The sequence below is a fragment of the Podarcis filfolensis genome (genome assembly GCF_964270895.1).
Source record: "Podarcis filfolensis genome assembly, chromosome: 10".
In the NCBI taxonomy this organism is placed as follows: domain Eukaryota; kingdom Metazoa; phylum Chordata; class Lepidosauria; order Squamata; family Lacertidae; genus Podarcis; species Podarcis filfolensis.
In genome coordinates this window covers 41,923,897-41,949,363 of record NC_139612.1, presented here as the reverse complement: position 1 = coordinate 41,949,363, position 25,467 = coordinate 41,923,897, and the positions used below count along the sequence as shown (strand labels likewise).

At 42.9% G+C, this 25,467-nt stretch overlaps 1 protein-coding gene across 3 annotated transcripts; it reads right to left on the bottom strand.

The window, feature by feature from the left end:
* Window positions 1-2,123: 2,123 nt before the first annotated feature.
* Window positions 2,124-25,379, bottom strand: GAS2L3 (growth arrest specific 2 like 3). Of its 3 annotated transcripts, none has more exons than XM_083574216.1 (9): window positions 25,066-25,379; window positions 18,476-18,508; window positions 17,771-17,939; window positions 15,767-15,885; window positions 13,459-13,600; window positions 8,762-8,825; window positions 7,672-7,810; window positions 6,968-7,075; window positions 2,124-5,922 (listed from the first exon to the last, which is right to left on the bottom strand). In XM_083574216.1, the coding sequence occupies exons 2-9, from the start codon at window positions 18,491-18,493 to the stop codon at window positions 4,525-4,527; spliced, it is 2,157 nt and encodes a 718-aa protein (XP_083430342.1). In that variant the 5' UTR covers window positions 18,494-18,508; window positions 25,066-25,379; the 3' UTR covers window positions 2,124-4,524. The 3 variants fall into 3 exon arrangements, with proteins under 3 accessions (XP_083430342.1, XP_083430340.1, XP_083430341.1); XM_083574214.1 differs by having other exon boundaries at window positions 25,070-25,179; XM_083574215.1 differs by lacking the exon at window positions 25,066-25,379 and adding an exon at window positions 19,718-19,912.
* Window positions 25,380-25,467: the final 88 nt, after the last annotated feature.

Genomic DNA, 25,467 nt, shown 5'->3' with positions numbered 1-25,467 from the left:
TACACAGGCAGGGAGGCCTAAGTGCTGAAAAGCTTATGGTGCAAAGCAGGGCTGGGGAGAGGGGAGCATGACAAGGCAATAAGAGGACCAGATAGAGGCCCAGGTGGCCACATTTAGCCCTAATGCTCCCCACACATTCAAAGTCCTGATTACTTCTCCCAGACTCCGCCCCTTCCTTAAGGAATAGAAGACCTTAAAGTGGCAGTAGTTTTACCTGGGCCTAGCATTCCACTTCTTCTCAGATACAGTGGTACCTTGGTTCTCAAACTTAATCCATTCTGGGAGTCTGTATGACTCCTGAATCTGTTTGAAAACCAAGATGCGGCTTCCGATTGGCTGCAGGAGCTTCCTGCACTCAATCAGAAGCCGCATCAGATGTTTGGCTTCTGAAAAACGTTCGCAGACCAGAACACTTACTTACTTTGGGTGCCGTTTCGTTCGGCAACTAAGCCGTTTGAGAACCAAGGTACCACTGTACTTAAATAGAAAATAATAATAATCCAAATTAGGCTAAGGTTACAGACTAAATGCCCAGCACTAAACACAATATATGAAGCAGCTGGTTTCCATGTACATCAGGGTATTGAAGGTGGGAACGCAAGGCTACTTCCAGATCAACTGTCTCGTATATTTTAGAATCTCTTGACAGATTGTGATCTAATTCTGAAGGGTTTGGGTGGGTCTGAGGAAAAAATCAGGAGAAAAACTCCTGTTCGGGGGGGGTCAGGTGACATGGTATACATGTTTAGCCCATTTCAGTGGCTGGCATGGCTAAATATTCCATCCTAAAGTACTGGGGTTATTGGCATCCATTCTCTCCCCGCCCCCCACCGGCCTTTCTTTTTCACCATGAAAAACATGATTTCTTGCATTGTTTCTTGCATACTTTTCATCATATTATACAAGTATACTGTAAAATTCAGCACTTCCTTGAGGGTGGGTGAGTACAGCAAGAACATAGGAAGCTTTTTAGTGTGTCCATGTCCATATAATGAATTATTTGATTGGAAGCTGCCTTATATGTAGTCAGACCGTCAGTCCACCTAGTTTGGTGACTGAATGGCAGAGACTCATCAGGATTTTGAACAGGGCTCTCTCCCAGCCTTACCTGGAGATGTCAGGATTTGAATCAGGGACCTTCTTCAAAGAAAACAGATGCTCTGCTGAGCTAAAGCTCTTCCCCTTAGCTATACAAGGGGATGTTCCCATTGCCTTTGGTAAATATATCTATATCTATATATATATCTATATATATCTATATACACAAAGGGATGAAGGTGACCCAACCAAACTGTACTAGGCAGCCAGTATGATATAGTGCCAAGTGTTAAACAGGGAGATCCAGGTTCAAATCCGCACTCAGCCATGACGGTCACCACATGATGATGGAACAGTCACATCCTTTCAGCTTTATCTATCTTACAGGGCTGCGCTGAAGATAAAATGGGGTAGGGGACTTTGTAGCCAATGCGAATTCCTCAGGAGAAGGGAAAAATAAAAACGTAGAAAGACATTTGTTAAAGGCCATTTCTGGATGAGCTCCCACACACACATTAGAACTTGCATGGATCGTGGAATTGTAGAGTTGGAAGGGACCACGAGGGTCATCTAGTTCAACCCCCCCCCCCGAAATGCAGGAATCTTTTTGCCCAACGTGGGGCTCGAACCCATGACTGAGATTAAGAGTCTCATGTTCTGCCAGCTGAGCTGTCCCATGAGCTTTCCATCTTTCCCAGACTTTCAGAGGCAGCTCCATAGAGCATACACAAGCCTCAAACACCGTAGCTCAGACTTAGTAGCCCCCAGTTGCCTACAGAGAGATGTTTCATGCACATACCATTTAAATACTAGTTGGGTAACTACAACACTCTTCAAATTTCATATAATCCCATTCCATGCTACTTGGCACATACGCATCATTATAGCATTGAACAGGGGAGGGTTCACTTTATTATTATTTTTTAAAATCAGGCTATCAGGCTGATGTGCATACTATTCAGTAACAGAGACTTTTTTCTCTTTTTTGGGCAACTAAATAGCTGTAAAGACTTCCATACTTGAGCCTTAACTAAGCACCCAAAAGCAAAAAAAAAAACAAAAAAAAACTTGACAACATTGCCACATTTCTCATAGATTGCAGCAGTTTATTGACTTACAAAAATCCATAAATAATAGAAACTGATAGTGCAGAAATGAATATTCATGTTATGGCCAGTAAAGATCGGACACTGACTTGTGTGAATACCTCTTCACTGCTGTTTTCCAATAAATAAAAAGTAGTTTTCAGGCACAACAGTTACTTTGTCTCCCAACCACTGCCGTATATGTAAGAGCCATATAGGTGCCATATATAACTAGTCACTCCAAAGCAGCTAAGGGGAAGGGTAGGTATAGACACGTTCCTGTGGAATTATCATGTACAGAATCAAGGAGGAGTGTAAACTGGCAGTGCACTGTTAGAATGCAAAGCTAACTGTGGATATATTTTGTCTACACAGCATTGTTTTCAATGGGACATGCATTCTGCCTCATCTAGTCAGGCGTTTCTTTTTTAAGTGCAGCTACAGCAGATGTGAAGAGCCGGGGGGGGGGGGTGCATGGCTGCTTATTTCCACATCAGTCAATAATGGTTTACTAATTTGTGATTTTGGGCAGAATCCATTATCTCAAGATCAATTTCACCTGGGTTCGCAATGTACGTTGCAATTAAAGACATGATTTGATATTCAGTAGTGCAACATGCAGGCAGTTTTGTGAGAAAGTGCTTTTCCTAACTTCTACATTTGAAGAAAAAAAAAAGTCTACGGAGAAGGAACTGCGAAGTTTTTTTTTGAAAAATGGTAAATTTCTAAAAAATACTGCTTTAGGAAGTACAGGTATATACAAGCTGGTATACACATGAAGTTAATACTATCTTGCTTGAGAATGTACAGCTTTGTACTGAAGACACTTAGATGGAGCTACTTCCGCTCCAAAGTTTGCTGCATATGGCAGGTTATGCTGTATTAAATGCAACAAGGAATGAATTATGTAGCTAGCATGAAGTAATGTGCAATATAAATATTAAAAAACGACGTAGGCAGCTTATTTGAAAGGCATTTGAATTGTGCTTACAAATGTAAATCATATTATCTGAAGGTTGCTCGCCCACTTCTGCAAACACAAGCATATTTCCTAGAATTCTACGGGGTGTTCCCCTCCCATAGGGAGGTTTGGCTAATGCATTTTAAGCATGCAATCCATTAAGCACTGTGGCTGCACAAGCTCCACTCGCCTCAGAAAGACTGACACGCAGAAGAGTTACAAAGCACCAGCGTTCATTAAATTGTTCCTGTGCAATCAGACCCAGAGTTTCATTTGCTTAAGCCCTGCTGAGATCAGCACAGGGCTCAGCCCACATGAATAAACTAGGGCACACGTCTGAACCCAGATATTTAAAATATCTTGTGATACAACTGAGCGCATCATGTGCTAAGGCACTGAAGTTATGTTTTAAGGCAGAAATTTTTAGTGTTCTTAGGGATCTGTATTGAACGCTTAAATGGGACTTACATAAGAGCTTTTAAATTAGAATAAATACCCCTTAAAAATGAAGGGTTGTATCCAGTGCTTCACACGTGTAGTTCCACTGCCCCAGCAGAACTTCTGTTTCTTCTGTTCCTGCCATCCCTGCCCCCAGAAAAATACCCCGCTGCTCTGGACACTCTCCCAACCCACCAGAGTAGATTTTGAGAGGGGAGCTGGAGGGGACAGGAGAGAAGGAGGAAGGTCTATTGTGCATATGGAAGTCCATCGCAGAACAGAGCTGTAGCACGAGATATGCCCTAAAGCTAACTAACCATTTCTGTTCAGCATTCAAGATCAGCCAAACTACTACTAATAATAACTCTGATCTCTCCCCAATATAAAGCTACTCACATGTTGGCTACTTCTACCTTGTTTGTTTGGTTTTTTTAAAAAAACTTACTCACATCTTATTCTTACTGAAATTAGTGTTTAGATGCAAGGCTCAATTTCCCAATTCCACTTTTGACAAACAGCATCTTCAGACAAAGTTCTGAATCAATGCACAAGAGCATCTCCTAAAAGGGCTAATGTCATCAGGAGATTGCACACATTCCTGATAAATGTACCCACTAATACAGGCTCCTATAAAGAATCCTGCTCCTTATTGTTTTTCCCTGGTAAGAAAAATACTAGGTGGCACATGGGATCCATTCAGAAATATCTGTCATGAGAAACGAACACTTTGTCACATCAAACATGTATGCCAGAATTGTACCAAAGATGCATAGAATACAGACTAAAGTAAGATGCCCTATAGAGATCATTGATCTACTGTATTATAGAAGACTGGTATAAGTTTTGGTGAACACTCTTAGCTGATTAGCAGAGCTTATCAAACATCATCATTTATAGACAAGGGAGTTAATGTCTTCATTACCATATTGTTATTTAAACATTTTACACTTTAATGAAGTAGCTACCGGAAGAGCAGGCAACATCAATAGTTAATATCCTTAGTTATTTTAACTTTTTGAGTTTCTTATTTCCACTCATAACAAAATAATTATCATCTTGCTTGGTCTTCAGTGTTGGGTCCTTTAAGCTTCCAGGTGTCCCCTTAGTAGTTACAGCGGTAGTCTTAACTTTTGAAAGAGGATTCTTAGTGGATGGATAAAGGTTCTTCTCATTCTGAGAAGATTTAACTGCTGATTGACCTCTGTTGGCACTTTGCATAGCCTTTTTCCTGGTTTCGACTTTGGTTGATTTTTGGGGAAGGCGCACCACGGACAGTGGGGTACGCTCTGGATGTTTTGACACACTGGATCCTACCGGAGTTCTCGCCGTGCTATTTTGGACCTGAACATTTTTGACAGATGTCTGGTTGTTAACAGATGAGGCTGCATTTTTACCCCTCGGTCCCAATGAAGACATCAGCTGTGTTGATTTACCATCTGTAACCAAAGCAGGGCTAACAGCAGGTTTGATGTTTTTGGCCTGGCTAATTTCTGGCATGCCTCTGGGTGACTGGGATTGTGCGGGTAATGTTTGGGTGGTGACTTTGGGAACTGGTTTTGCAGAAGGCTGTTGAGACAATGTTGGCTTCGGGACATGCGGATTTCTGTCAGCTGGCCTTGCAGGTCTTGCTAAGGTTTTTGAAAGAGGCTTAGCTTTGGCTGCAGCATCAAGTCGAGCTCTGCTATTAGGAGAATCGAAATCTTGTTCTACAGCCACTCTTTTAGCTTTTGTTCCAGGTAGCTCAGAAAGCTTACTCGCTGAACAAAAAAGGGCAGGATCCGAAACAGCTGGAGAATTCTGGGAATGTGCGAGTTTGGCTGGCGACAAGACACGCTTCTGAAGTGAATTTGAAGTTACAGCAGTTCTCAACAAGGAAGAGGAACCTTTATTTACAGGTTGCCGAACCTTTGAAACCAAAGTTGATTTATGAGGAGGAGGTGCTGATTTTTTTGATGCAGCTGCTGAAGGTTTGGAAGATGGCATATTGTTATTCACTACTAAGCCTTTTGACTTGGTGTGCCCTGGTCCAAGCTGGCTTGTAGGAGACGTACACGTTGTTACTTTGGGGGAAGAAAGACCACCTGATTGTGGAAATTTGGCTACTGCCTGTTTTCTGTTAGTTACATGTGGAGTTTTTGGATCTGAAACAGGAGTACAGGGCTTTGAATTCTGTTTCTGATACGTATCCACTGCAGATATGGGATTCATGAGTGGCGGCTGTGGCGCTCTAGCAGATGAATCGGGAACAGTCTCACTGGAAGCACCTTTTTGAAATGCCAAGATTTTCTGTTCCAACGTTGCAAACTGCAGCACCCGGCAAGGGTCGTACTTGAGTAGAAAACCTTGAAGGGTATCCCAACCTCCACCAACACGTACCATCACATGCTTGCCGTGTAACATCTAGCAGAAGAAGGGAGAAAGAGTAGAGAATAGGATATCTGCCCTTTTGTACTGCAGTATATTAGGCTTAGAAGGATCTCTGAGGAGCCTTAATCCACCCTCTGGGACTCTATCATAGTTTCCCATTTACCAGCTTTCCTCATATATTACAGAATGATCTCCAGTTGTCCCTGAAGACCACTCCACAAATCCTGAAAACATTAAACAAGTGCAGACCAAGAGGACAGAAGAATGCAGGCTGCCAACAACCACAGCAGAGAGCAGAGGGACTTATTGATCAAGCATTCCCTAGCCTCACTCAGCCAGGCATTCAGGCTGAATATGAAAAATACTGCATGGAAGATGGAGCAAGCTTGTTTTCTGCTGCTCCAGAGTGCAGAACCCAAACCAATGGATTCAATTTACTAGAAAAGAAATTCCAACAAAGTCTGTGGAATAACTTTTTGATGGCAAAAGATGCTTGGCGGTGAAATGGACTACACCTTGGAAGGTGGTAGACTCTGCTTCATTAGAAGTTTTTAAACTGAGATTGAATGGCCATCTCCCATAGATTATTTAGCAATGGTTCCTGCATTGCAGGGGTTTGACTAATGACTCTTGGAGTGCCAAGTCTATGATTCTAGGAAAGGTGCTAAGGGGGCCAGAAGTGCATGGACCAGCCTCTGCCCCCAAGATCCTTGAGCATGCTAGACCTTTCCCCTCTGCTACCAACCTTCATATGCTTGGTTTCTCATGATCAGGAGCCCTGCATTACCAGTCAAATACACTTAGACCTTCCTCACTGGGCACTGGGGGAGGGCTGATGCATGAGTCTCTGGGTCCTTCAAAAAAATTCTGCTCCTGTGTGTTGAGGCTGAATGCTTGCAGAATGCTAGGGACAGTCTTCCAAACAGGCAAGGAAATTGCAAAAGTAACTTCACCAGGATGATGGCTCCATTCATGAGACTGAATTCCTATTTGTGGGGATGTGGGCTATGCCCGGCCCAGATGAGACAGCCTATTCCAAAGCAAGAGATCGGAAACCATTTTGAGAAATTGAACTTACACGTATGAAGAGTATTTTGTCTCCCAACCTGTAGCGTCCTTCAGACAGGTACTCAATTGAAAACCTGTGGGAGCAGCTGCAAGGAGGATCTTCAGCAATGTGCTTAACCTATTTTGTACAAATATTTCTTGTTAATTTCTCCCTGTTATCTTTAAAAAATAATAATGTATGTGAACTTCCTGTTTTGCTACAAGAATGACATCACTGAAAGCCAATGTGAAGATCTCACCCTTCTTCCTCAAAACTGCCAAGCTGATAATAAGCTCACAAAATTTCAGAGGAAATAAAGAGCACTTTTAGTTGTTGCAACAGATGCATTTTCTTCTTCCTGCATTGTGATCAAATTTCCTTTCCTACTTTGCTGGATGTTTATTATGAAGATTGCGGCTGGTCTTACCTGGAAAAGAGCTCCACTGAAGCTATGTGGGACTTACTTCTCAGTAAAGAATCACAGGATTGCACTTATCAGATGGCAATCCTGTGCAGTTAGGCTGCTTAAATCCTACTAGGTGGGGGACATCAAGTAAATTTTTATGACTCTACTGAGTACGACTTAAATTGGATACAACTTGGTGAGATTACACAGATGAAGCTCATTTTCAAATGGAGCTCCTTTTAAATGCTCATTCAGAGGAGCACACAATACAAGGTAATTCACCGAAGCAAGCTAAAACTTCACTGGACAAAATGCAAGCAATACTTACTGCTTCGTGTAGTTCTCCACGTTGACAACACGACTTGGGAGTGACGGCAGGAGCAACAGGATCAGAGGACATTAATAAGGTCTCTTCCAATTCAATTTCCTTCTCCAGTTTTACTAATACAGGCGGTTCAACTCCATATCTAGAAAAAGGAAAGGAGGGGTGGGAGGAAAAGGTACTGCATTTAGGTTAAATAAAATTCTGAAACAAGGAAATGAAAAATAGTGTATAGCTATTACATGTCTCTAGCATGTCTAAGTGCATATACAGCAGGCTGTGAAGTATCTAAAATATAGGTTTGACTTCCTGAGAAATGTAGAAAGTGCTCTCCAAAGGTTCAATCATATAAGCTGCAGAGCCAGACTCTCAGAACATGTATTTGCCTGGAAACAATTTTCTACATCAGGCATAGGCAAACTCGAGCCTCCAGATGTTCTGGGACTACAACTCCCATTATCCCTAGCTAACAGGACCAGTGGTCAGGGATGATAGGAACTGTAGTCTCAAAACATCTGGAGGGCCAAGTTTGCCTATACCTGTTCCACATGAACACATCAGAGCTTGAAAGCAGGAGAACTGGAAGCTGGGAGAGTGGGACTGAAGAATCAAACTGGGATGTCGGTGTTATCCCTGATGGTGTGCCCCCTTTGCTGGGACTTGACAACAATGCCATCTTTGATTTCAAAACCAAAAAACCTTCTACTGCCTACAGTATCTAATTCTGCCATTTTGATTTATGCTGCCCAATCCAATGAGAGAACACTGCCCCTTCTAGCCATGACTTGCTGAACTACTCATACTGAATTAAAATTTGGTAGGCTTTCTTTCCCTGAGTGTCAAGGAGGCATAAAGAGGCTGTATCTCTGAAGAAAACCTTGAGAAACCATTTAACCATTTACCCATGAAGGGTAAACAACATAGTTGTAGCTGGCCTACAATTCCTATCATCCATAACAAGTGGCCACACTGGATGGGGCTTATGGGAGTTGTAGTTCAATAACATCTGGAAAGCACCACATTGGCTACCCTTAAGGTTTCTCAAGGTTTGCTCTACGTTACATACTCTATCTAGAAAACTCCAATGAATACACACCTTGATACGATGCGTCCGATTTCCAGTAGACAAAGGTACACTTGTCTGGGATCCTTATGAAGAACTGTGAAGAGAATTTTGAAAACTTAATGTTTTGCCTTATTTCATCTTAAGTTAATTTTTATTTAAGGGTAAAAAATCAACTGCAGACTAGAAATAACTTGCATGCAAGACAAAAGAAGAATAAGTAACTCAGAGAACGACTTCTGTTTCGTGCAACAAAAGACAAGTTATAATATGAAAGGCACCCACCATTTGCACTTTCCAGAAACAATTGAATATATTTTTGTTTCAATAGGCTTTCTCAGCTGGATGAATAGGTCTCTGCCGTGGGCATCTACAGTGGTGCCTCACAAGACGAAATTAATCCGTTCCGCGAGTCTCTTCGTCTTGCGGTTTTTTCGTCTTGTGAAGCACGGCTATTAGCGGCTTAGCGGCTATTAACGGCTTAGCGGCTTTAAGAAAAAGGAAACAAACTCGCAAGAACTCGCAAGACGTTTCGTCTTGCGAAGCAAGCCCATAGGGAAAATCGTCTAGCGAAGCGACGCAAAAACCGAAAAACCCTTTCGTCTTGCGCGTTTTTCGTTTTGCGAGGCATTCGTCTTGCGGGGCACCGCTGTATTTGGTATTGTTTTAAAACTAACTTGCTGTTATCTTCTGTGTTTTTAGCTGTTTCTATTGTATTTTGTAGGACGCGGGTGGCGCTGCGGTCTAAACCACAGAGCCTAGGGATTGCCGATCAGAAGGTCGGCGGTTCGAATACCCACGATGGGGTGAGCTCCCGTTGTTCGGTCCCTACTCCTGCCAACCTAGCAGTTCGAAAGCACATCAAAAGTTCAAGTAGATAAATAGGTACTGCTCTGGCAGGAAGGTAAACAGCTTTTCCGTGCACTGCTCTGGTTCGCCAGAAGTGGCTTAGTCATGCTGACCACATGATCCGGAAGCTGTATGCCGGCTCCCTCGGCCAATAAAGCGAAATGAGCGCCGCAACCCCAGAGTCGTCCACGACTGGACCTAACGGTCAGGGGTCCCTTTACCCTTTACCTTTATTGTATTTTGTACACAACCTTCAGACATGGATGTGGAAGGAGATGATGCTGATGATTAATCTAATATCCAAATTCTGAATTATTACTCCTATAAGCTTTGTTCTCCAGGGCATCAATAACAGCTGCGCCAATATAACACTTTCTGGACTTACTTCTCAATGAAAATCCGCCCCCCCCCTCCCCGCCGCCCCCCAAAAAGAAATTTGAACTGTAGGAATTTGTCAAGAGATTTGGAAAGATGCCAGATACAGATGTGTGAAGAAAAAAACAGACATCAACAAAACACACACACCACAATTCAAGTTTCCTAGGGTTCTATATCAGATATAGACTCTCTTCTCATTTTGTATTTTCCTGTTGTGAACCATTCTGGGATCTTCAGATGAAGGGCAGTATACAAATTTAGTATCATTATCATCATGTTGTGATCCTTGGATGGAGTGGCAGTATAAAAATTATTAAGGTTCCTGCATTGTTCAAATGCAAAGGAAATTGGGTGGCAAGCCAGAGCTGTATGCTTGCGCAAGGGAATCCAGTGTCCAAACAAAACAGCCACTCCTTATTTCCAAATATGCTTGAATGTAAAAGGGCACAGCAGGCTAAGAGGAATTTCGCCCCTCCAAGGAGGCTCTTTGCCAAGAGCATACAAAGCACGCATTTATGCTGCGAAGCCAGCTACTGTGTTAACTAGTCAGCAGCCTCCCCAATACTCTGAGCTACATACACGATGCAATATGGTGTGACTGATTCCAATTATAAATGTTACCAACTCCATTCTACCTAGATGAAAATGAAATTATTCTTTATTAGACATATTATTACATTATTTATAAAGTCATCTTACCCAATACGATCTCTGATTTTGCTACTGAGAGATGCTTGACAGAGGAAGGGGGGAATTAATGGTGACTCTGAAAGTATGGTTAACCACTGTGGTGCCTATCAGGCCCAGACCAATGGTCAAGGGATGATGGGCGCTTAGTCTAATAGTATCTGGAGGGCTCCACTTTGGCCACACCTGGAACAAAGATATACAGTTTCCTAGAAGTATACTTCACCTAAAGTTGGTGGGATTCAAAAAACAGAACACTTGCCATTGTCAACTGAGTTGCCCGAAATGCAAAATCAGCATTTATAAACTAAAATTACTAAGCATATCGCAACCAGTCGGTCCTAGGTGGTGGTGATGTTTGGTTTCTAAATGTATGCAGCAAACATATTTAAAGGTTGTGTTTCAACAAGCACAAGCAATTTCACAACAACTTAAGTAGCACTTCTTCTGCAGGGCTGGGACTCAGGCGGGTGTGCATCTATTTTAAAAGAACAATACCAAAACCTTAATTAACCAATTCTGTTTTGAGCTACTCTTCTTTATGAGCAGTCAGAGATTTTGCTCCATCAGGTTAAACCTGGTCTGGCAGCTGCTGGTTACAAAGTCTGGTCTGAAACTAGAGGCAGATAGTGTCATCCTCCAGGTACAAAACCAGCGCAAGATCTGATTTTAAGTTGGAAGTGTTTTGAAGGTGGCAATCCTGAACTTGCCTGAAAGTTTACATTTTCTTATCCATCTAGTTAGAATGAGGAGCGTAGGGTGGTAAAATCCAAAGCTCTTGCTTCTGATGCAAAATGTCAATTACTGACAAATTGTTGATGCTGCAGAGTCCTTAAACTGGCTGACTAATTTTAGCAGTCATGTACTTGAAGCACTTTATAAAGAAAACTGAAACAGAGACCGGCTCCTAGCTGGCATTTAGGGCATATCTGCCTTTGAGAGAGGAACTTAACTGCATCCAGTTATTTGCATCCAATTCCTGAAAAATCACATCTGCACTAATCACAGATCCATCAGTAAAATAGGTACAGTATGCATGGAAAGAGAACAAGTAAAAAATCCTGGCATGGCAACATGCTACCTTCTTTTCCCCCAGATGTTAGAATCAGGAACATAGAAAGCTCCTAAACATGAAATTATATCACCCTGTACTACCTGCAGCATCCCCCTTAACTACCAATCTCCATTACTAAGAATAAAATTTGTTACCAGGAGGGAAAGCATAGATTCTTGAACTACAACTCACTGGCCATACTAGCTTGGACTAATGGGCGCTGAAGTCCAACAACAGCAGTATGACCACAGGTTCCTAAATCCTGGGTGAAGATCATTCATATTTATGATCATACTTACTTATGCACACCCAGAGAGCTGATGCATGTGACCCAGGGGCCAGAGTGGCTGAGGGAAGCTTTGGGAAAGAGGAAGATTTTCCTTGGACAAACAGGTACTGCTAACTCCTGTTACGGCTGCCCCTTTCTCTGCAAGTCTCTTTGCATCAAAGGCCTGGGCCTGCATTCTGCACAACTTCCGAAGACATTAAGAAATGCTGGAGTTTGACAGTGGGAATCCCTGCCTTTTTAGAGAAAGTCTTTGCTCAGCACTAATAGGCAGCGGCAGCAGGGGGGAGTTATGGAAGCCTTGGACATCTTGACCAGTTGTGTCCATTCTTACTACCTCATGTCCCTGTCACTTTGTAACACCTTCTATAGCCATTCTGTGGAGTTTTTATAGAGCAATACCAGCCCCTCTGGGGACTTCTCCTACCACTGTTGTTAGAACACCAGCCTTCTATATCACCTTTTCTCTTTCTAGATGGGACTGGAGTCCAACAGAGCCCCCAAATCTCACGCATGCTCTGCTGGTACTTTGCATGTTGATGTTGATGTGGGGTGGGTAGGTTTGAGTGGTCAAGCCCCAGTGCAGGATTCCAAGGTAAAAACAAAAAAAAGCAAACTGAAAGAGAAAACCAACCTACCAACCAACCAACCATTGAGCTTTATTGACTCAGAAAAAGCTAACTTCCCATTTCCAAGTATAGTTATCTTTAAAAACACCCCAAAATGCAAACAAAGCACACCTAGATTTCCACACACACCCAAAAAATGTTTCTTAGCACCATCCAATGTCACCAGTGATAGCAGAGTCACATGTAGTAGTTTATAAGAAGAGCTGCCACAGTTGCTGGCATGGTGAATGTGGCAAAAGACCTCAGCATCACAACTCACTGCTTGCTGACTCCACCCAGAATCTGAAAGTGTTCCAGGATATGGTGAATCAATGCATATCAGAGCATTAACAAGGCAAAGAACCATACTGAAGTCCCCCGAACAAGTCAGAATATGGAGCAAAGGGGGAAGGAAATCCCAACATCTTGAGCAAATGAGCCCTGATTCCATTGAAGAGCATGATGCAACACCCTCAGTAAATCTGTACAGCTTAGTTTTAAAACAATTAATATATTTTTGTTCTGCAGCTGGCTTGAAAGCTATTCTAGGATCCCCTCTGTTATCCCCAAAAGCAACAATCAAGAAAGTCCTCCTCTTTCTCTCCATGATATACTTGGTACCCTGGCTCTCTTTCCATCAGGTTATTTTGCTCTGTATTCAAGCCTGCATTGGTTACACCTTAACTCTGTCTTTTATAGAAGAATATGCACCACCTGTTTCATAATCAAGAAACTCTGGAACACACTCATAGGAACCAGTTCTTATGAACAGTTCTACCCCTTTTAACTAGAAGCCACAGCAACAACCTGCCTGAGAAATTAATGGCCATGTCATTTCATGGGACTGACCTCATTAGGCAATATTTACCTAAGCCTTCAGATTCGAAAAGGTAAGTCTCATCCACGCCAATGCAGCGACACCATTTGAGAAAGTTGGCAGTGTTATCTCTAGCAAAAAAGGATCCCGAAGGCGCATCTTTCTTACAGGGCACTTTTCTCAAAGGGAAATCCTGGAAAGAGGAAAACGGTTGTGTAAATCAGTTGTACACATCTTTATCTGTAACCATCAGAAGGCTTGGGGGGGGGGGGAATCATTTTTATACTATCGCAAAATCCTTACATCTACATACACAGCAGGTTAGATCCAGATTAATTTTGGCAGCAAGGCTACAGGACGATTCACAGAGATGAGCAGGGTTAGGATCCAGCAGATCTCTGGCTTTGCTGACACAGCCAGCTAAACCAGCTTAACCCCCTCATCCTCAGTTCAGCTGCAGATACACCAGCTTCATCCCTCAGCTGGCTGAACCAAGTCTGGTGGTTCTTAAGCTGCTGTAAACCCAAAAAAGAGGATATTCTGGGGGAAGGACAAAATCTTGCACTAAACCAGCTTCTGGTGTATAGGATTGCTCTCTTAGTCGCTCCTTTAGTCTAATTGAAATCAGTGCTACTGGATAGAAGCCCTGTTGATTTCAGTGAAATGAAAGCACAACTAAAGTAACCTGGATCCAACACAATGTATCACATCTGGGTGGTGGTCACAGGAAGAGAGGTTTTGTGAGCACATGGAAAGTACTTTTAGATTGCTTTCCAAGGAAGAGAACTGCAATGGAAACAAATCTTGTTGGGTACGTATTACCAGTGATGGAAATGGTTTTGACTGGCACTGTTGAGGACTTGGCTGAAACAGGATTAAATAGACCATGTATCAAGGTTTGTGGAGGTTAGCCTTTAGTTGTCAGAAACACTTTCCTCACAAAAGGGGAGCCCACCCATACCTAACTGACTTGCTACTTGCTCTGCTGAAAATAGGATTTGAAAGATGGTTTAAAAATATCTTATCAGCAAAATACAGAAGAATGGAGTATCACATGAAAAGAAATCAGGACAAAGCCCCAAGGGTATACAAAATAATGCTCCAGTAATCTCAATGCAGAAGAAGGTTGTCAGACGACTTAACATATGATTCACTAATATTTCTAAGGAATTCCAATGCATAAACAATTTCAGAGCACTATGATCGGAAAGGTTGTGGGTTGTTTTTTTTAAAATTCAAAATTATCTTTTCCCTTTCACAGCAGAATAAAAATCGAACGAAGTCTCACCTTTTATCTGTTCCGAAGCATCATAAATAATCAAACCGATAACCAAATCGGGGGCTGATCATTTCCACCCCCTTATAATCTGGTGCCCCACTGGTGTGGCCACCTTCCAGCACTGCCCTGGGCTGCTCAGTACTGCCCTCATCTCACACCCATCCCTTCTCCTCCCACATACTTATGAGGAATCGCCTGCCTCTCCAGTTACAGGCGGCTTACATGCATTTTGGCATGTATCACCTGTAGCACTTTTGTTTCCAGAGCTTCTTGCCACTGTACTTCACCCTACAGCTTTTATGCCACACATCCCATAACTAAACCACCACCTGTCTTCCTACACTCCTGCATCTGCACCTTTCAACAGCCCATTGCACCTGTACTGCTCAAGAGGAAAGGAGGTGCACCTGAAATGTGTCAATATTTGTTTACTTATTTGTTAGATTTATATACCACCCTTCCCCCTGAAAGGAGCCCAAGGTGGGAAGCGATTCAAACTGTCTCTGTGTATCCTGTGCTTCATAAACAACCCCTCTCTTCCCCCCACTCCTCAGTGGACAAGGGTTCCTGCAATACCCTTGTCTTGTCTCCAGTGTCATTTTCTGTAAGGAGCTATGACATACATGCTTGCCATGACATGTTGCCAAGGCAACAACATGATGCTGATTCTCCTGGGCGGAGCATAAAAGACAGACTCCAGGGGCCCATGTCCCGAATGCATTACCTGAAAATGAGATCTCATCAGAAGTATAATAGCCTTAAACTTTGGATTCGAAGATGCAACCATGTTACCAAAGTTCCATACATGAGAACACTCTTGGGCTTGCACTTGCCCACATTCATGTGGAAAAAGCAACATCTGAACCAGGAGCAGAAGCACATCTGGCTACATGCTATCATTGCTGATGCAAAAGAACCTTCTGGTGCTACCACAGCTGCATCTTAACAAGGTAAATGTATACTTTCAGTTTGCATGCTACATCCTTCATGTGAACCTGAGCAGAAATAATCCCAGTGAAATTAGTTTGTAGAAAATCTCACTTCTGTGTTTTTATAAGCTGTGATGAATGCTGTACTTACCCTTAAACTATTTGGGTCACAAATTTCCTTTACTGTGCTTTGAATGACTCCAACCAACAAGCATAGCAACACACCGTTATCAAGATCTTCCAACAATTGGTCAGCTGTAAGTTCTACCCCTGTAAAAGAGCCACTTTTTCATTAGAGTAGTGAATAATAAACTTGAACGGACAACTCAGACATGCATAGCATAGACATAAACGCAGCCCATTTTCACAGGAAAATAATGTCCAAATGCTCCTTTTGTGTGTGTATTTCATCAGCTTTTGACCAATTCCAGCTGAACTTTCAAACCCACTTCAAACATTTCACGCCAGCCTTGCCCAGCAGCTGGGGATGATGGGAGTTGTAGTCCAAAACATATGGAAGACACCAAGTTGAGGAAGTCGGATGCACACAGCTAGCCAGGAAGATGTTATATGCGGCAGAGCCAGCACAATAACAGAAGGAGCTGTGGAAGGTTGCAGAAGAACCATGTGGCATCCTAAACCGAGCGATAAATTACCTCATACTCAACACGTTAGAAATCACAGCATCGTAGACTTCATTCATATTCTTCATTTTATTGCATATGATTGTGTTCCTGCATTTTAAAGCAATCATTGCAGCCTATATTATGGGCTACAGGTTGCAAAATGGTAATTCACCGACTTGTTCAACTAGTCCGTGCTTTTTGAAACATGCGAACATTTAAAAAGATTGTGGCAAGGCATTATTATATGCTCTTAGCAAATGAAAGAGAAAAAGAGACCCGGGGGGGGGGGAGTACCTTGAACAGGAAGAGGTGCCTGCAATTCCTTGGGTACGGTAATGGTTCTGACTTTTTTTGTGCTAAACTTTAGCCCAAAGCAGACATTCTTCTTCTCACACAAATCAAATCACATGAGAAGAGAGCAGGAATGTGCTTACTAAGATTGCTGCCTTCACTGCGTCCCCACTGCCTGCCAGGCATTGGAAGGCAATCATGTGCAGCAGGGGTTTTGCAGAGAGGCTCCAAGCATGCAGCAGGATCTGAAATTCAGATGCTTGCCTTCCAGCATGTGGAAAGTGGGATGGGACTCAGGAGAGGGGGCTAGCACACCAGCACTCTCTTCTTCAACCCTCATTTACTTAGAGTCCATCTCTCACTGTGGCAGCGACTGTGCTCTGAAACTCCTGCCTATTTACATTAGGTAGGCACCCTCAATATACAGTGGTACCTCAGAAGTAAAATGGAATCCATTCTGGAAGTCCGTTCGACTTCCAAAACGTCTGTAAACCAAGGCGTGGCTTCCAATTGGATGCAGGAAGCTCCTGCAGCCAGTCGGAAGCCGCGTCAGACATTCAGGTCCCAAAGAACGTTCGCAAACCGAAACACTCACTTTGGCATTCAGGAGCCAAAATGTTTGACTTGCAAGGTGTTTGGGATCCAAGGTACGACTGTACTTAGTTTTAGACTTCTGTTAAAAACATATTTTATTTCAGCAAGCCAACCCAGGCATTTGGTTACTTCTACAGTGGTACCTTGAGTTAAGAACTTAATTCGTTCTGGAGGTCCATTCTTAACCTGAAACTGTTCTTAACCTGAAGCACCACTTTAGCTAATGGGGCCTCCCGCTGCTGCCGCCACACGATTTCTGTTCTCACCCTGAAGCAAAGTTCTTAACCCGAGGTATTATTTCTGGGTTAGCAGAGTCTGTAACCTGAAGCGTCTGTAACCTGAAGTACCACTGTATTAGTTTTAAAATTTAGTTACCTTTATTAGTTTTATTTTAACTGTGTTTTAATGCTGATTATTTTACATATCTTTATACACAGAGAGGAGAGAGAGTTTTGAGCATTTTATCTGCAGTTTTATTACATACAGCTCTTAATAGTTCTTAGGCAGAATAGGGAGCACTTTGATTAAGCAGTTTATACATATGCCTGAATGAATGTAGGAGACAGATCCCTGAATGGGGTTCAAGGACAACAACAATTAGGGCAATGCCTCTTCCAAACAGACAAATATTCCCAGTACTGTACCCAACAAGCCAGAGAGCCAGATGGACAGGTCCTCCTGCATAGGAACCAGAGTTGCCTCATGTCGGACAGATATCCACTGGTCGTAGAGCAAAACATCTGCCAAGCCTGGGCCATGCCTTGGAGTCAGCGGACTTCGTGGACTTTGAGGGGGATCCTCTCCAAACCACACCTAAGGGGAGACGTCAACAGCTAAACAAGACAACTTGGCTACACTTTGAAATACACGGTAGGCTGCAACCTGCAGTACAGGTTGTGAGTTGTAACGGTTGAACATTATTGCTAAACATTATTAAGCCCTTTCCAAAAAAAAGGTACAAAAGTAGTATTAAGTCAGTAATGACATTATCTAATCTATTACCCAAACGCTTCACGTTTGTTTTAGAACAGCCTTATTGAACATCAGAGATGCTGGTTTTATGTATGTTCCACAACAGGCATGCAGCCTGGATTCTAAACTTTGAATTTCCATTTTAAAAGAACAGCGAGTAAAATAAACAGCGAATTATTACAGCACATAAATTTGGCACATTTGGGTGGCAATTCTATTCCCAGTTTCCAGGAGCACTGAGCTCAATAGGACCTACTCCTGAGTAGGCATGCACAGGATTCTGCTGTAAATCGTCACAGGTCTTTCTTCAGAAGCATATTTTTTTACTTCGTTACGGTAGGAAAATAATAAAGACGTCAGTAATTCACTGTGCCTACCTGAACTGCATGCTGCATGGCGATTGTACTTTCCTAGGAATGGAAAGAGACACGTTAAATTAAAACTCACAGGCTATTTTATATTGGAGTCACAGCTAGCACCTACAAATGTCGTGTTATGAACTGCTATGAGCAAAGATGTTATGAGTCTCATATGATACATAGATCCTAAGATAAGCTAACCTGAAAATCCTTCATGGACAGAAAGTTTATCATCCATTCTCTCCCTGCAGCCAATTGCAATCCCTCACAGGCTCTCTGGGAGGTCAGAGATCCTCCAAGACATCGTCAGACAGAGTGCAAAAGAGGGGATAGGCAACTGGTTTGGAGGAATTCTCTCCTCCTACATGGGTGCAAAAGTTTCAAAAGCAGATTGCAAGAATTGCAATAACTACAAACAAGGAAAACTAATAAAAAGAGTCAGAAACATTAATTATATTTATATAAGCCATCCAATTACATGCAATCGCTAGGCAGAAATAAATGAATAAGAAATTATATTAAAGTGCACAATCATAAAAAAACAAATTACAGTAATAGAAAATTGCAACAGAGGAAAAAATAAAATCAGTTTAGCAGCAAGGATGCACATCAGCTTTGCTGAATCTGGCACTCTCCAGGCATTTTGGATTCAAACTCCCATCAGCCCCAACAAGCATTGCTAATGGTCAGAGATGAAGGGAATTATAACCCAGAACACCTGAAGGCTACCAGACTGGGGAAGGCTCGAGCACACATTTAAGGAATGCAGAAATGTTTTAAATAGCCCGGTTTGGATGATCTTTCTAAATCATGGCTCAGGAACCCAGGAAAGATTGTCCAAACCAGGCCAGTAAATCTCTTACAGGAAGTTGACAGAACTTTGCTCTTGAAACAGAGTTTAAGGCAACACAATTGAAAAAACATCATTATTCAGCTTGCATAAAACTCTTGCACTGGGGGGGGGGGCAAACCATAGTTCTTAGAATTGCCAATTGGATTATAATGTTTAGAACACAAACATGTTTCTATTCTAAATTTTCCTTCACATCAAGCTGCAGAATCATCATGTCATTTTATTTATTTCTCCTTCCTCAGAAGAGCCTGGGGAGATGTACATTAAGAATAAGAAAAGATAAAGATAAAATAGTGCTAAAAACACATATACACTAAAAACCCTTGCTAGCAAATTCATTAAAACAAAAATCCATATACTATTGATGAGGAGTATCACCTCTTATTTTAATTCTTTGCAATACCAACCTTGCTTATACTCCAGATTTAGGACTAGGTCAGAGGTTGATTTGGGTTTCGAGCCATAGTCAGTTTGAGAGCACAGCTATATCCTGAACTAATCATATCTGTCAGTGCAGAAGTTCCACTACTTCTCTCTTGGATGTTAATAGCACATGCCCCTTTCCTGTTGATATTTCTCTTCTCTGCACCATACGAAAGAGGGCAGAATATAAAAAAGCAGAACATTACTAATGAATGTATTATGCTTCCCACAAGCTGGTCACAGGGAATAAATTTCATTCAGCATAAAAAGCCCTTTGTCCTAACTACAAGCCTGAGAGAGTTCATTGACTTTTTAGAAAGGGGAAAATATGGCAGGAGCAGCAAGCAAAGAGGCTTGGCCTCATTAAAATAAGGAGCCCCATACAATCAGACAAGGGCCTTAACATGCCAATCGCCAGAGTAAGAACAAAAGACAGCCTAATGTGGAGGGCACGCTCGGTGCCTGAATAAAATGAAATATTCACAAATGAACATTGGAAGAATGTCCAGAATCTTCATTTTTCAGGAATGCCTCACAAAACTAATCTTTGGAGGGGAGGCATGGGCATTTCAAAGAAAATGTCAAGTTATTTCACAACAGTTCACTGGGTAACACCACATCTGTCATAGAAGTCTATTAAAATGTCATCACTGAATTGGCCATATGTTGTCAACTAGAAGCAGGATTCCTGCTGCTCAGGCACTCTAGAGATATAATCAGAGCTTCTATTCAGACATCATATTCCTGATCCTCCAAACCATGGTTTAGCGGACTGGGAGCAAGCAATGAGCTTGCAGGCTACCTTCTGCCCTTCTGTCCTCCCCCCTTCTTCATATATATATATATATATATATATATATATATATATATATATATCCTTGTTGCCTCAAATCACAGTTTGAATATGAATTGTGGCTTAAGGAAATGAGGAAACATTCTAATAAGGAACGAGAAAGAAAACACTGCCAGACGGAACCATCATCCTTCTCCATTCCATGCGTGCTGTTGTGGGTTTTCTCTTGACACCCACGCACCACCCATGAACAGGGATCTTCACATCATAAATGCGACTGCAGATCTGAAAGGAAGCATATTCTGGCATCTCCCACCAGCAAGGGGACCAAGAGCCATTGGGAGATCGGACTCCCTTCCACCCCGGGAAGTGCAGCTTGGTCAAGTCCATTGGCCAAAGAAAGGTACTTGCTCTTCCCCTTTTTATTAGAAAGAACACACTCAACTCAAACTGCAGCTTGCCCTAGTACCAAAGAGAGGAAGACAATTGCACACTGCCCTGGTCCACACTGTTAATGCCTGTTTGTAATTCATCCCTTTCTTCTGGCATCCTGAAGCTGATATTACTTCTCTACCTTTGTTGAGTATCTTTATACTCAACTATTATTTTTTTTTAAGTGTGTAAACTTAAGGACAAGCTTGGCCTCTCATTTTTGTTTAAAATGAATGTGAACCCATTTGGGAGAAAATCTTAAAAACTGAAATAAGGAGGTAAACAAAAAGAAAACAAAATTAACTAACTAAAGAAGTGGTCACTCCCAGGCCAGCTAAGTGCAATACGCCAGCCACAACTGCAGAATCCTAGCATGAACCATGATGCAATTGCATCAAGCCTATTGGAATTCTTTAAAGAAAGTGGGCAGGCTATGCTGAGGCCAGACATCTCCTCCTTCCTGTGTAAGAGAAGAAAAAAATCAAACAGTCATACTCTTCCTCAAAAGTGACCACAATTCAAGAAACTGGAGATTAAACTGATTTACTCCTGAGGGAAGGAAGTATGTGGCCTGAGTCACTCACACAGGCCCATCTGACTCACATACATACTGCCACTACTACTTCAAATTCCTGCCTGAAGAAGTGATATGTGCAACTCAGAAGCTTGCTTCTCACCCACACATCTGGCCCGATGACAGGTATCAGCTGACCCACTTTGGATTATGTATGTCTTTCAAATGCTGACTCACCAAAAGCATTCAGTATCCATGTCTCTCATCCACTAGCACCATAAGTTATTAGCAGTTAAAGCCACCATTCGCTGCAGCTTATCATTCCAACACCACTTCTGAATTAGCAAGTAGCTCACAGTGAGTTTAGGCACTGGGCGTTAATTCAGTGGCTATTAGTTGGGCATTTTACCTCTGTTCTTAAGAGTGTTATGAAAGTTTCCAGAGAATACATAATCAAACAAATAAAATATTGTAAGCATTTTAATACCAGCCCAAAATTATATAGCAGGGAAGTTTAAAAAGGTAAAGGTAAAGGACCTCTGACAGTTAAGTCCAGTCGTGAATGACTCTGGGGTTGCGGCGCTCATCTCGCTTTACAGGCCGAGGGAGCCGGCGTTTGTCCGCTTCTGCAGACAGTTTTTCCAGGTCATGTGGACAGCATGACTAAGCTGCTTCTGGTGCAACGGAACACCAAAACCAGAGCAGCGCATGGAAACACCGTTTACCTTCCTGCCGGAGCGGTACCTATTTATCTACTTGCACTGGCGTGCTTTCAAACTGCTAAGTTGGCAGGAAGCAGGGCAGTTTACCAAATGAATAAAACAATTAAACACACACGCGCCACAAAAATCAAAAGCATGAAGCTGTTAGTAGGATTGAAACTGCATCCAAAAGACTCAGGAGAGGACAGGGAGGTAAGCACCAGGCAAGCCTCTTTGGAACATACCCCAATTGGAGCACCATCACTGAAAGAGTCTCTTCAGTGGTAGGCTGACAAGGGCTTCTGCTGGCAAGGGCATGAACAGGGGCTTCAAATACCCACTAGGGGCTTTAAAGGTCAACACCAGCACTTCTTAATGTGCCCAGAAATGTACTAGGGCCAATGCAGCTGGCATCATACAGATGTACTATGAGCTTAACATCTATTCCCAGTTAGCAATTCAGCTGCCATTTTCTGTATTAACTACAGTTTCCAAATGGCAGCCCCACAAACACAGTTCAACAGCAGATGGTCTGAATCCAGATACTCACTAGTTTCCTAACGCTAATAAATGCTGAGCTTTGATAAACTTCTGGAAATACATGCTCAGTTCTACTTAGCACATGGATGAAATATAACACAAAGCCCTCTGTTCTCAAATAACTGCAAAGACCACAATAGGAGATGGTACAAAAGCTTGTCTCTAACAGTGCAATACTATGCATGTTTACTCAGAAGTAAATTCCACTGTATCTAGGAGTAAGGAAGGATTGCAGCCTTAGATACTTAGAGTCCAAACCACTTCTGTTGCTGAGCACAACTTGAGAGTCTTGTGTTACAACCCATGTAAGTAAACAATGCTTTGGACAAATCTGCAGTAGCAGCTTATTATGTTGCAATGATTTATCTTGTACAGTTTTACACAATACTTCAGATTCAAATGTGGAAGCCACCCATGCCTAAAGGTTAAATAGATATTTAGGGTATTTCATCACAGACAAAGCTAGCAAAGTGTTTTTCCCTTCTCGTATACACCTAACCACCAGCATAACTCAGTCCAAATCCTATACACTTACCCCAACCAATTCCCAAGTGCTGCTCTTGATCCTCCTTATCATTTGCTGGTGTGAAAGTTTTCAGAAGTGCAAACGACACTTAAAACACACACTGTAGCCAGATATGCTGTAGTAATCCATCAGATATCTTAACTGCAACATCAGATTGCCCATGGACAAGCCATGGAATATTAACTTTCCACAGCTTTTATGGAACGTCTCTGGATGCAAAATGTGCTTCCATTGGTTCCACTGGAATCTTACTTGGAAGTAAGCATGCTTATACACAGTTGCAAGGAGAAGGCAAGCTGGAGGAAGAGGAGAGGACATGGGTGAAGATAGAGCTGTGAGCTGAAGGGGGTCCTTTTCCTATCCTCTGGACCCCCGGGAAACTTAACAAACCAGCTGTTTGAGGATAGGAATGGTACTTCCTTGGGCTGCCCACAAATGGGTGTGGAGAACGCAGCTGAATGGGACACAGTTGTGGGCAGCCTGAGGAAGTACTATCCACCTTAGGTCTGCCCTGCTATTTCCAGGAACCCTTCTCAATGTGAGACTTTTGTGGGTGAGCTGAGAGTTTGTTTTGACCTGATTCTGGGTGAGAACCCGGAGACTGAGAGGGAGGGTGCGTCAGAAGGAAAATGAATGGATATTGATATCAACCAATAGATTAGTAACTTTGTATAAATGGGCATTTTTGAAATATTTTGTTCAAATTGTGTATTATTGATTCCATTTTCTGTACACTGCTTAGAGATATTTTTAATATATTAAGCGGTATGGAAATTAATCAAATCAAACCTACACAGAACAACATGCTGTTTGGAAGGTATTACTCTGGAAATCAAACCTAACTCTACTGAACTCAAAACTGCTAATCGAGACTGTTAAGGTCTGTTTTTCACGCTGGAAGACAAATGTTTGCAGCCATACAGCTGAAGAGCCTACTTTCAAAGATCCCTAAAGCTTCACTGGAAGGCTCATCATTCAAGTATTAGTATGCTTAGGAACTGTTCCATGTTGTGCAGATAGTTTGCTTTAAGACTCCCAAAGATATAGCCTTGATTTGAAAGACACCATCGGGTTTTGTGATCCTAAAAATCAGATTCATATTTTGGGAATTGCATGCGCTGCATACAATCACACATACAAAGCTACACATCAGCTACATACCTTGCAACTGTATGAACTTACCGCTACTTGAAGAAAAAAATTACACTTGGTCAAAAATCTTTAGTAAACTAACCTGCCACTAGGCCTGGCATTCTCCACTTAAAAACCTGAATGCTCCCAGGCCTGTTAGGACAGGAGGCAGGACAAAGGACAGACTGCCACAAACATTACTGAATTAAGAGGGCCTGTCCCACATGCATGCCAGTATTGTCTTCCAGCTCAGAGTTGGCCCTAAAACCTCTGGACTGCTCTGCATTACTCCCCCCCCCCCCATAATAACTATATTTCACGTTCTCCGTTCTACATTTTTGAAGACAAACTGCATCTGTAGGCACTGTAACGCCCATCCAAAGCGCTGGTGTTTTGTTTCCCTAACGCAATGTAAACAACCCAGCAGCCTTAGGTAGCCAGAGAAAGCAATCTTTTTTAAACCCTCGCTGTCTGAGGTGGAAAAGGGAAAGGGAAAGCCGCTCTCCTCAAGCTCATGCCTCAAAGGCAATGCCTGCGTGAGGAAGAGCAACCTAGTCACACAGCCTTGCCCGCAGCATGTGACCATTGCAACTGTCCACCGGCTGCTTGCGCACTCCCCGAGCAAAGGCTGAGCTTGCAGCCAGAAGGAAAGCACGAATCCCCTCGAAGGACAGGACACGGGGAAGGTTACTCACTCACACGGCAACAGCCCCCCGCGTCGAGCTCCCCCTACATCGTCTGCCAGGCACGCTGTGATTGCGGCGGCGGCGGCGACCCCTTCTCAGCTGCGGCGCGCGCTGATTCACTCGCCTCCGTCCGCCCGCACAGTTCGAAAGGCCCAATCAGGCGGCGCGAGGAGGAGCCGAGGGCCGCGAGGAGGAAGCGCCGACGCCAGCCGGGCAGCTCCAGTCTGCGGCCTCCCGGGGGCGCCGCTGCGCGCTCTCCAGCCCAGCCCCGCAGCCGCCCCCTGCTCCTCCTCGGGCGGCGGTCGCGGCTGCCGAAGCCGCTGTGAAGCTTCCGCCGGGCCCAGCTGGGAGAGGAGAGTGGGGCGAGGAAAGACGCTTCGTCGCGAAGCTTTTCGCCTCCGGGTACGGGCC

What these genes read in the sequence shown, in the direction of transcription:
- GAS2L3 (XM_083574216.1), bottom strand. An exon ending in GTGGAGAACTACACGAAGCA is followed by an intron (nt 7,076 to 7,671) that starts GTAAGTATTGCT and finishes TGTACAAAATAG; the next exon opens with GTTAAGCACATTGCTGAAGA. An exon ending in ACAAAATACTCTTCATACGT is followed by an intron (nt 5,923 to 6,967) that starts GTAAGTTCAATT and finishes TTCTTCTGCTAG; the next exon opens with ATGTTACACGGCAAGCATGT.